The 11,961-nt window shown below is 39.3% G+C and overlaps 1 protein-coding gene across 3 annotated transcripts in view; it reads right to left on the bottom strand.

Moving 5' to 3' along the window:
* Positions 1 to 11,961, bottom strand: part of slc41a2a (solute carrier family 41 member 2a) — a 14,992-nt gene continuing 3,031 nt past the window's right edge. The window contains exons 1-11 of one of the 3 annotated variants that reach the window (XM_088416842.1): positions 9,659 to 9,756; positions 8,593 to 8,989; positions 7,936 to 8,043; positions 6,639 to 6,710; positions 6,381 to 6,525; positions 4,897 to 5,043; positions 4,648 to 4,795; positions 3,739 to 3,818; positions 566 to 697; positions 335 to 483; positions 1 to 253 (exon numbers count right to left, since the gene is read on the bottom strand). In XM_088416842.1, the coding sequence (XP_088272968.1) occupies positions 77 to 253; positions 335 to 483; positions 566 to 697; positions 3,739 to 3,818; positions 4,648 to 4,795; positions 4,897 to 5,043; positions 6,381 to 6,525; positions 6,639 to 6,710; positions 7,936 to 8,043; positions 8,593 to 8,946 (1,512 nt within the window). In that variant the 5' untranslated portion in view covers positions 8,947 to 8,989; positions 9,659 to 9,756 and the 3' untranslated portion in view covers positions 1 to 76. Of the gene's footprint in view, positions 254 to 334; positions 484 to 565; positions 698 to 3,738; positions 3,819 to 4,647; positions 4,796 to 4,896; positions 5,044 to 6,380; positions 6,526 to 6,638; positions 6,711 to 7,935; positions 8,044 to 8,592; positions 8,990 to 9,658; positions 9,757 to 11,961 lie in introns of those variants that run through there. The other 2 variants (XM_088416844.1, XM_088416841.1) reach the window with 2 other exon arrangements.

Genomic DNA, 11,961 nt, shown 5'->3' with positions numbered 1-11,961 from the left:
TTATACAATACATATTTTTATTTTGTTAAATACACATTATTGCACATTTCAGTTGGACTACTTTCTTCTTTTAAACTTATACTCCACCAGTGTATCCACTGCACCACAGCAATAAGAAGGAAAGGGATAGAAGACCAGTCCCCAAAAGATCACCAAGAGCTGTGAGATAGGGTATTGAGTAACTGTCAGGGTCTTTACCCCTTCTCCACAAACAGTGAACCATACAGTCAGCGATACACAGCAAGGAAAAGACCTGTGAGGCAAAAATGTTGAAGAAATGCATAAAAAAGTTATGATGTGTTGCAAACCAGGCAGAAGCCCACATTTGACTCACCTGAATCAAGGATAGAGTCAAGAATGCAACAGTGAAGGCAGCACTTGGCATGCTGTGGGCCCCTTTGATAAGGTGAATAATGTATAGGAAAATAATCTGGCCAGGGATTACGATGAGAAGTAGCACCTTTGCAGAGTTCTGATTTGGCCCTGAATTAATGTCAATCAGCATACAGTTATTATACCTTCGCTGTCATCCATTCATAAATTGTTGAATTCTTTAAGAATTTACCTGAACCAAAGAAGGTGCTGCAGGGTTGGTAGCACCTTTTACGATTTTCAGGAACCTCCCTGTGTGAGAAATTCAAATGCAAATGCGTGGAAATGCGGCTCGCTTGTATGGACACAAGGTTACCTCCAATGCCTGGTAAGAATAAGGGAAAATGTCCAAGTTACCAACACAACATTTAAGTCATTGGACAAAGAACGGCTGGAAGAGGGAAGTGAATCATTTATGAATGTCATATCAGGTCGGATTTTTTCAATGTTAGGTAACTGCTTGATATCAAGCAGACTACGGGCCGACTACTCAATTAAGACTGTGTTGTGTTAATTGAATAGAAGAGAAGTTGCAGAGTCATTTTATCGTGTTGGGGGATATGCAAATTTGGTCATTCTGTGGGGGTGGAAGCCGTTGCCCAGACCCATCTTTTAAAAACTTCATTCAAGACAAGAAAGGCTGACATTGCAACACAATTTTTTCTTAACTACATTTCTTAAATACATTTCAACAATCATTCGCAATGCAGTCGACCAGGGTTGTGCGATGTGATGCAGTTGGTGACAAATGACCCCCACAGATCAGAATTTGCAGCAAACTTATCCGTTTTTGCTTGTTCACTGTGGGTGGACTTGTCATCAAATCATAGCTGTTGCGTGAAATCTCTGAAGCGGATTCGGGACATTATCCAAATGATTTGAGGGTTTTCCACGTTTGCTGACCAACAGTCATTTAGTGATGGTACCCTGGTGACTTGGCGCAAGAGGCCACCCCCAGAAACAAAATGGAGGCTGCAAGAAGGCTCAAAACTCTTAACGTGATGTTACATGGACAAAAAAAAAAGTTTTAAAAAATTTAAAAAAAAAACAAAGAAAACGCTCCACATTTACTTTTTTGCATTTTTCACCTTGTTGGAAAAGAAATCTGAAAAAGGGAATAATATGAAACAATCTTACCTGAAGACAGTGGAAGGTTTATGTCTTCTCTATCTGAGTCACTGTGATTTACTTCACGCAAGATCATTTCCAATGCCCGTTGAGCGTTGAGTCTTCTCTGTAATACTGTTCTTTAGAGGTTTGCACACCACAGAATTCTTGAGAATTCCCTATAGTAATGCAATCTGCATCCAACAGGCCATTTCGATATGGCGTTATATTTGTGCCACAATTACGAGCGCGCAAAAAAAAATTGAGCGGAGAAAATCAAACTGAGCGAGCAAAAACAGATTTTGAGCGCAGAAAAAAAGTTCTTGCAAAGAAGTTTCTCGCTCAAAATTCCTTTTTGCTCGCCCGCAATAGCATTCTCGTGCTCAACATCTCGCTCTCGTTCGCGATACTCCTCCCTCCCTCGCTCAACATCGCCTTTGCTCAACATCGAGCTCTAGCTCGCTCGAGTCGTCCTCTGCGCTCGCTTTTATTTTCAACGCTCAAAAATTTTTCCCCGCGTGCGTAATTGTGGCACAAATACAACGCCATATTTCGATAGATAGGTCAATTTACATGTGTTTACACCTGGTTGCAAATGCGAACAAGTCGTCCGCTTGCTACATGAACAACCCCCAACAATCTTATGTCTCTTACTGTGCCACAGTTAGTCTCAATCAAGGGAAATCTGCATTTGTACAAACTTATGGAATAATAATGTGAATCATTATAGCATCAAGCAAAGGCAACCCTATCTAGATGCAAACATGACCTAAAACAAAAGTCAATAAGAGATTATTTTTATTGAATCTGCATCTATGCTATTTATGGATGTTTGTGTTGACATATTGAGATTGAAACCACATTTGCCTAGGAGTGTGGATATGAAAAAGCAGCTTCTGACACACCCATGCACATTTTGTGACTGCTTTTGTTTTGTGTTTTTCTACTCATGCTGTATTTTACTTCTTGTGTGTTTGGCTGTATTTGCAATGAACTGTATGTTTTTGTGTACAATAAACGAAACAATTCTTATCTTGAATTAAATTTTCAAGAGGGGTCTGTGCAACCTCTTCCACCCCCACTCAAAAACACATCTCAGAAAACCCACACAAGATGTCCAGTAATGACCACATTTGCATGTGTGATGCTCCCCCAGCAAGATAAAGTTGGTGTGCATCGTCTCTTCTGTTCAATTTACATAACAAAGTTAGCCAATCATAGGTGATTCAGGATGCGAGCCACAATCCTTGGTGCCATTTGGCACTTTGGTGGTCTTTATAGGTAGACGTGCCAAATAGCACCTCTCTGGTCTTGCGTTAAGTCACATAAAAAAATGGAAATTTGCTTCCTTTTGATCCCAAAATAAATAAACAAAACACTAATATCCAAGGGAAGGATAATGTCCCATTCATAATCTGTGGTTTTGCAAATTCTTTATATGGAGTGCAGTGAAGCGCAAAGAATTGGAAAAGAATTCAATGGTGCTGTAGTATCTAGAAGTCATGACGTCACATCAAATTCGAAAGAGCTACCTGCTGAGCTGTACATAAAGTAGCATTACAAAGAAATACAAGAGACTGATTGTTTATATTACAAAACTGATCATTGCCAAATGTCTGGTAATGGCCCATAGGGTGATCCCTGCTCATCGTGAATCTCTTTGGGGTGACCGAAAGATTTTACCTGCGCTGACCAATAGCACTACGAAGCTAGATCCTAATGCTAATGCTGACGAGAACGCTGGTGTAGTGTTCCACTTTGGTGGAAGTCGAGGAACCGTCAAAAATTGTCCGAACTGGAAGTGCCCAGGCAAAACAGTTTCGCAAGGTTCCACAGTACTGTACCATTTCAGGGTCAGAAGTAATCTCATTGGCCATCCCTCAAAGGGCATGGAAGTTGTGTCTGAAAGGGATGTCATCATTCAATTTTGATTAAAAGCCATAAATTTTTCATTTTATACAGAGGGGCAGATGAGTCGAAAGGGCATCATAGATTATCTATCTATCTATCTATCTATCTATCTATCTATCTATCTATCTATCTATCTATCTATCTATCTATCTATCTATCTATCTATCTATCTATCTATCTATCCATCCATCCATCCATCCATCCATCCATCCATCCATCCACCCATCCATCCACCCACCCATCCATCTATCATCCATCCATCCACCCATCCATCCATCCATCCACTAATTTTGATTCACAATTAAAGCAAACCTTTATCAATCTCCTAATCAGCTCATCTCTACTCACCATTGATAACAGGGGCGTATAGTATGATTCCAGCCAAGTTTGGATCTGACACAGTCTTGTCCAGAATAAGGCCCCCCATACTAAAACGACATGCAAACCAGAAAACCAGTCTTTAGATAAAATATAGTTACTTACTTATGTTTCAGTTGCTGAAAAAGTGAAAATTTCAGATTTACTTGGAGACAATTCCGACCAACGTACCAATTTAAGTTTTATGGGTTTTCAATTTCCACTCCGCACTATGCAGAGCATCTAACACAGCAAAATCCATGTGAGTTGCTGCTATCATTGGACCCCAGTGACCCGCACCCAGCACTATACACACGTGTACCCTCAGGCTGAAGAATTGAAATGTAGGATTTCCACATAGAAGACCTCTTTCAGGAGTACAAGTTGGAATTTGCAAATGTAGGTCATCACATGTTTTCATTATACCTGGGATCCCAAGAACAATATAATTTTGCACAAGATTTACCTTTTCCATATAGGTTTACGAACCAGTTATACTCCTGAATTTGGTATTGTTTCATTCAGACCAACATTATTTATCTTTAGATGACTTTTACACTTTTGTATATCTTATTTATGATTGCATCCATGCGGATAGCAAATTAAGAATTTCATTGCACATCAAAGCAAAACATGTCTCTCTACTCTTCACATAATAAACACTTTGAATCGTGAGTATTCTCTTGTAAAATTCTTTTTTAGATGTCAAATTTGGGGTGCCCATAGTTAGCTACAATTATCATTTTATGTGGTCTTGTCAATCACTACATATGTCAGTATATATGTGTTTTATGGTCGATAGCTAATCTTTGTGACATACGCCTGATTTTGTGAAAACGCATGACATATATATTCTTTATATGCAACCTGCACATTATATTACCAAGTATTCACATATACCTGCTGATGACCATTGCTGTGATGATTGGTTCCCACCCAGTACGGAGGAGGATGTAACTTGCAGGGTGTTTTGAGGAGAGCACAATCCACAGAGGTATTAGGCACAACAAAAACAGATCCCAGAGGTACAACACATATGAATAGAGCTCTGTCAAGAGAAAGCGATGTAGTTTTGGCTTTACTCCACAGCTGTCAACTTTGTCATACAAATATCGTCCATGTACATAGCACACACTTAATTCTACTTACCTATGAATGAGTAGAACCACTGACTGAAGCAAGCCAGTAAGGCCAGGGTGATGAGGTCTCCAAAGCTGGCGGCCATGGGAGTGGCCACATTGTCAGGGTTGATCCCAGTCCGCTTTGAGCCCAAAATCACCCCCACCATGATTATACCTAAACAAAGTCAAAGTCAATGTATGCCCAATTTTTATGGATATGAGTGCTTTTGAAACACAATATCTAGATTGCATGATTGGTGATCAATCCATGATGTTCATGATCAAATGAGTCAATTGAGTGGTGAAGGAAATTCATATTTTCCAATTTCAATATCAATAAAATAGTGTGTACATTGAACTGTGTTATTCTAATAAAGATTGAGACAATGGAATGTCAGTATAAAGCAGATACGATCCTGGTCCAGGGGGAGTAAAGACAAGTCGGCACCTCCAACAAGAACAGAGGGCATCCCCCGAGATAACATTCCACCAGGAACAAAAGGCCAGGTGTGATCTTCAAGAGAAGATACCAGCCAGGGTTTATGGTGGTCAGACCTCCTCCCGCTTCAAAGAACAAAGACTTTTGATCCCCACACAAACAGACCCTCACGCACGCACGCACCAACCTGCCCACACACACCCATACACACACACCCCCACACTCACGCGCACACACACACACACCCCACACACACACACACACTGGGACTCCTCATCAAACCCCCATCACCTAAAGTGTATAAGAACAGGATGCAAAGGATGAAAAGTTTGTCACTGTTGCAGCTACACGTGGTTGGTGACAGTGGTCCGAGATATCTCGTGTACTTTTCCACTCTCTGTCTGGATTAAAGCAGTTGTTTCACTATGCTGTGGTATGTGCGATCTTTCAACAAAAACGAGCACGCTAGGAACTAGTTTAAGGCAAGAAGCTTTTTTCCTAGATTCCTTCAGTGGACACTAAAGTTAAGGCCTGTTGATATGCATTATACAACATTTTTCCAGCTTTTTTAAGATGCAATGAAACTTGCCAGGGATTAAACATGTCAATAACTACCTTATGTTAAAATATTTTAAAAGAAGTATATTGCTTACACATAGTCACGTGAGGAGGGGAAAACAACTGAGGAGTCATATACACACATACTCTACATATACATTAACATTTCTAAAAATGTTCTCAGAATTGTCAGTCATATGCTAAAAAAAGCTTTTCATGGAAAGATAACAAACTTTATAGTGAACGTCATGACGCATCAAACCAACCCATTATTATTTTACAGATACAGTAACATTATGGTGCTTATCAAAAGTCCTCAATCGTAATTTGATGATAAATATAAGATATGCTTTTAGGTAGAATTTTTACTTAATGCAGCACCATGTCACTTTCCGGAATCAGCAAAATGAACATTTATAAAAAGTACACTATTTTATTTTCATAGAAAATTAATTGGCTTTTCTGACCGAGCGTTATGTTGTTTTGTTTTGTTTTGTTTTGTTATGTTGTATTACCTTGAAGCAGTGAAGCCACAAATGTGGTACAAACACTCGTTGAACACAGGAGGACAGCGTGATTAAATGGTATCTTTCCATCGGCGATCCAACCCAACACAATGGCCATCAGGGAGGCTAAAAGGCCCAAAACAGTTGATTGTAGCTGAAGGATAAGAAGTACACAGTGTGAGTAAATAGCACTCATGGTAAAATGCTGCAGTTTCTGTTCGCTAGTGGGTGATACATGTCCTTTTTAACAGACTTTTCATATTGAACCTGCTTGAGTGCCAGGTTTCCAATGATCAACATCCATTTTTCACTTGCAGGTTCCATTTTTCCTGCATTTACCTGAAATAAAAGCATGTTTGTATTATTACATTGAACATTGAAGAGCAAAGTGATATAACAAAAAACAAATGAGTTGGATTTACCATATTGTGTTTTTTTTTGTTAATCTGTTTGATTTAATCATTTAACATAAAATGATTAAAACATATTCCTATAATTATGAAAAATATTACAGTAAATGATCACTTTAGTTCTAGTATTAGTTATAAAAGACACACAAAAAAGCAGCCAAAAGAAAGTAGGAATAAGCAACACAAAATGCCTTACATAAACCAAAACTATGTGAACTTATTTCAGTAACCTAGTTGTCATGCAGCATTATGTACTACAGATTGAACTGCTCTCACAGTCTTTACAAGTAAGTATGGAGTTAGGCATGAGGACTGAAATCCAATGAAGCAAGGGGGCAAAAAAAGTATGATTCTGTGGAAGAGACTGTTGTTACATTAGTATATTGATGTTGATCATTAAATTTGGGTGTAGGTCCCTTAGTTTTGTTTGTCCAATATACTACATATGTATGTCCTACAGTAAATGGACAAATTGAATCTTCCGCGTTTAGGGGAACAGTTGAGGGTAAAACTCATGTCTGCTCCAACACTACTAACCCCAGAGATCAAATTTCTATTCATTTCTGATACGGATAAAGAACTGCTAAACAACACTGATAGAGATTAAAGTAAGGTTCTTGTTTTTACAAAACTGCTTGTGGCTGTTCGTCATGAAAAGGAGGCAAACTCTATCCGAGAGTAGAATAAGGGTAGTTTCTATGGAGACAGACTGGTGATTATGCTTCCACAGTCTCCATGGTTAAGGCACTGCAATAGTGTCACTGTGAGTAGTATCCCCAACATGATGTACTGTATCTGCTTGACTGGTTACCCATTGCCAACCAATATGATACTGCCTTGTTACATCAATCAGTAGCTTCAAGTACCTGGTTAGGACCATGAAGATACCATGCAGTGGAATTTTGGTCATTAAATTTTGTGGAGGTACTGTGCAGTGGAATCATTGCAATTTAACTAAGAGCTAGGCCAGCTTGTCCAACTTATATGCTATATGCTAACCTCACAAGGGTTGTTTTATTTAGGTGAGTGGACAAGTGAGTGGAATTTCTTGCAGGTGTATGTTGTATACAATTTGAAATGCCAACAAACAGAGCCTCAAAATATTTAGGTCCAAATCGCATATGTTTTGTGGAAGTTGGTGCTCCTGCACTCACAGCTGTTGACAATCGAGAGGCAAGAGTCATTTCCAGGTTTCCTTTCAAGCCCAACACAGCCGGAAGCAAAATAAAGATCTCTGTGATTTCTTGGAAGACATCCCAACTCTGCCATGGAAATACAAGGAGCAATAGAAAGGTATTCATTCAAACCTTAAATACTGATCATAGCTCACATTTAGGAAGTAACAACATAATATACGTAATGAGTTACTCATTATATTTTTGTGATATTACGAATTTATTACAGTTGCTGAGTCATGTTTTTTGTTACAATTTTGGAACTGGAAGTCAAATTCTTCAGTTGCCTTCCCAAAGTGACTTCCTTACAGACTTTAAACATTTGTGCATCCTTCCAATTAACAATTCAGGCAGATATAGCCAGTGGGCTGAAAGAGCAGTTCTTACCATGCGCGTCTTGGTTTGACACAACACTGGCGAGCCATGGGTGAAAACTGTCATATTTTCATGAATTGTGAAATTGCACTTTCAGCAGGGAATCACTAATACTTACATTTGAAATTTGGTCATGACAAGGAATATTTTCAATAAAACATCCTCCCTAAAGCATGGTCCCATAGTCATGAAACATATACAGTATCTGTGACAAGCCACCACTTGATAACACACATTTCAAATCACATGGTATTTCTTCACCTGAACCACATCAAGAAGCAATCCGGCAGAGATGGTTCCCAGTCCGGCCAAAAGGAAGGGCACCAGTATCTGCAGCACCAAGGAGCAGACTGACTCGGGGGGTATGTCGCCACCACGTGGGATCTTTGCCTCTGCAGACCCATTGAATTTCGCCCCACTGTAATGTTCTTTGGGCAAGAGCGGGTCTGTTTCAGTGTAGTCCTGTGGGTCACAATTGACAAAGGTTGATGAAATATTCAGTCTAGGGGTAAAATAGTTTGGTCCTCCAGAGTGTTGTGGTAAGATGTGGTTCAGGGTGGGCGTTCCCTCCGCAAACGCACTTGTCTGCATATCCTTTGACTCTGGGAATACCATAGTCAACTTAGGCTCTCCCAGATAGGAATCTTGCACGACTTGCCTTAAACAAATATAAACATAAATACATTAGTTTACGGATGTAAACCTCCATCAGTGAATTGCAAAGCAGTAGAAATAAAGTTTTCTGGTTGCTTGGCAGTATTGTTTGATTCTGCTTTGGTTGCAAAGTAGGAAGACAGAGTGGTTGTTCAGAGGCATCTGTTGAAAAGATTGCTTCCATTGTCACACAACATACCAAAGTCTCATCGGCAGGACTGAGGTTATGTTGTCTGACAAGGATATGCGATTTAATGTGAAATTCCATTGTGATGCTTGGGTTTGGGACGGCTAGTCATGGTCAAATCATTTATTCTTGTAATTTTGAAAACACTTTGCAAAATAGAAGCTAACAAAACATGCAAAGACGTAATTTCTTGCAACATTTAGTCACTGTGACATTGCTGCCAGACAGGGTCACTGGATGACCTGTAATCAATCATATAGTAGATTTTTGTTGTGTAACAAAAATATTCCACTTCCTATAAATCCTCACTAGTTAAAAAACATTCGCACTATTCAACATGCAGAGACCTGTATGAAATACAGTACCTATACTGGAGATGCTGAATGAAAAAAGTTTCAACTCTCTCTCTCCCATGTGTCCAACACATCATTGTCTACTAACCAGATATTTAAAGTAATGAAATGTGAACATTTAAAAAGGCCTTACCTTCAAAGTTTAGCAACTCCACAGACAAAAAATTCTCACACCGCACTGCTAACTGGGACCCTACCTTGTGGTATCATGCTCTGAATAATGTAGTGAGGCTCCACAATGAGTTAAGTGTGGCATTATCCCACACCCACTCACAGCACTCCATTACACACGCATGCCATGACCAGAACAAATCATATAGTAAGCACGCACACAATTTTTGACAGATATTTGTTAGGAGTGTTCCCATACTTGACTGAGCTTGACTGTAAAGACATTATAGATGTTGTCACTAATACTGCACTGCAGATTTTACAAACAGTCATACAGCATATGCAGCACAGTGTCCCAACCTTCAAGAGTATCCCAAGATTTAAGAGTTTTAAAAATAGTTGTCATTGGCATATGTTGTCACCTCAGTGGCAATTAGTGGTAATTCATTGCCAGTAGCACATTAGTGGAAGAGCATGTGTTGCTAGCCGGCCACATAATATCATGTGGCCTGTGAAATGCTGATTATGACTTCAAGGTTCTGGCTAAAATACCAAACCTGCAAGTTGTCTTCATCTTCAACTTTCAAAACCCCCTTTGAACAGTTTTTTTTAAATTCCTTCCATACACCCATCCATCCATTATCTTGAACTTCCTGTTCCATCCTACCCTGCATCTATCTATCTATCTATCTATCTATCTATCTATCTATCTATCTATCTATCTATCTATCTATCTATCTATCTATCTATCTATCTATCTATCTATCTATCTATCTATCTATCTATCTATCTATCTATCTATCTATCTATCCATCCATCCATCCATCCATCCATCCATCCATCCATCCATCCATCCATCCAGCCGTCCTTCAATTTAGATTCCCTTTTCAATTAAAAATGATTGTCAATTAAAAATTGTTAGTTATTTCTGCCATAATTTTTTAACTTCAAACTAAACTTCAAAATAAAAACATTCTATGGCCATTGCATTGACACCCATGTAGTATTTGTTGTGATTATTCTTTAAGTTGGCCTTCGCAGCACAGTGTTGGCGTTGAACATGATGTTGCTGTCCCTTCCTTGAACTTGTGCGTTTGTCTTAGTGAAGGAATCTAGAAAAGCTTCGTGCCTTAACCTAGTTTCTAGCGTGTTCGTTTTTGTTGAAAGATCGCCCATACCACTACATAATGAAACAATTGATTTAATCCAGACAGAGTGGGAAAGTACACGAGGCCTCGGGCCAGTCCTGCCACAGGTCGGAGCAGAAAATGGCAACGTTTCACCTTCAACATTCAGTTCTTATACCCCTTTGGGGCATGTAGTCCTAGTGTGGAATGCAAGTGTGTGTGTGTGTGTGTGTATATGTGTGTGTGTGTGTGTGTGTGTGTGCGTGTGTGTGTGTGTGTGTGTGTGTGTGTGTGTGCGTGCACGTGCGTGCGTGCATGTCGGTGTGTGCGTGTGTGCGTGCGTGGGGGTCTGTTTGCGTGGGGATGGTGTCTTCAAAAGTCTTTGTTCTGCCGGCCATTCTTTGAAGCGGGAGGAAGTCTGAGCACCATAAACCCTGACTGATATCTTCTCTTGAAGGCCACACCGAGCCTTTTGCCCAAGATGGAATGTTGGTCGGGGGAGGCCATCTGTTCCTTTTGGAGGTGCAAACTTGTCTTTATTTCTCCTTGGCCGAGACTATATCTGCTTTATACTGACATTACGTCGTCTCAATCTTTATTAGAATAACACAGTTCCATGTACACACTATTTTATTGATATATTGAATTTGAAAAATATGAATTTCCTTCATTAGTTACTTGGAAGCGGCACAAAGCGGATTTGTTTCATTTTTCATAAAATAAAAATGATTTGGGGACATATTATATCAATTCTGTAGCATAACTGAAACTATATTTTAATTTGCAATGCTGGCCAGAAAACAAAGCAAATATAAATACATATACAACAAACCATACTATGTGATATAAAGATGGCTCATGACAAAAAAAATGTTGAACAATACTATTATTTAAGATGAATAAGAAGAATAAGATTATTGTAATACTACCTAAAACTGTTGCACACAAATATAAATAATAAATGAAAACAATGTGTTTTCAATATCTATCTATGCATCCATTTTCTGTAGCCCACTAGGGCTTCACTAGGATTGTTGGCATGGTTTTCATAGACAGGTGGGATTGGCACCCACCTGTCTATGAAAAGTAGACAGGTGACACACTGAACTGGTTACCAGACAGTTTCACGGCACATAGAGCCGAACAACCATTCATGCACCCAATCAGGCTTGGGAAGAACATACAAAATCCACACAGG

Source organism: Hippichthys cyanospilos, chromosome 6, assembly GCF_059441005.1.
Source record: "Hippichthys cyanospilos isolate Australia breed blue-spotted pipefish chromosome 6, RoL_Hcya_1.0, whole genome shotgun sequence".
Taxonomy (NCBI): Eukaryota; Metazoa; Chordata; class Actinopteri; order Syngnathiformes; family Syngnathidae; genus Hippichthys; species Hippichthys cyanospilos.
The sequence above is the reverse complement of the archived record's forward strand: the minus strand, read 5'-3'. Positions and strand labels throughout refer to the sequence as shown.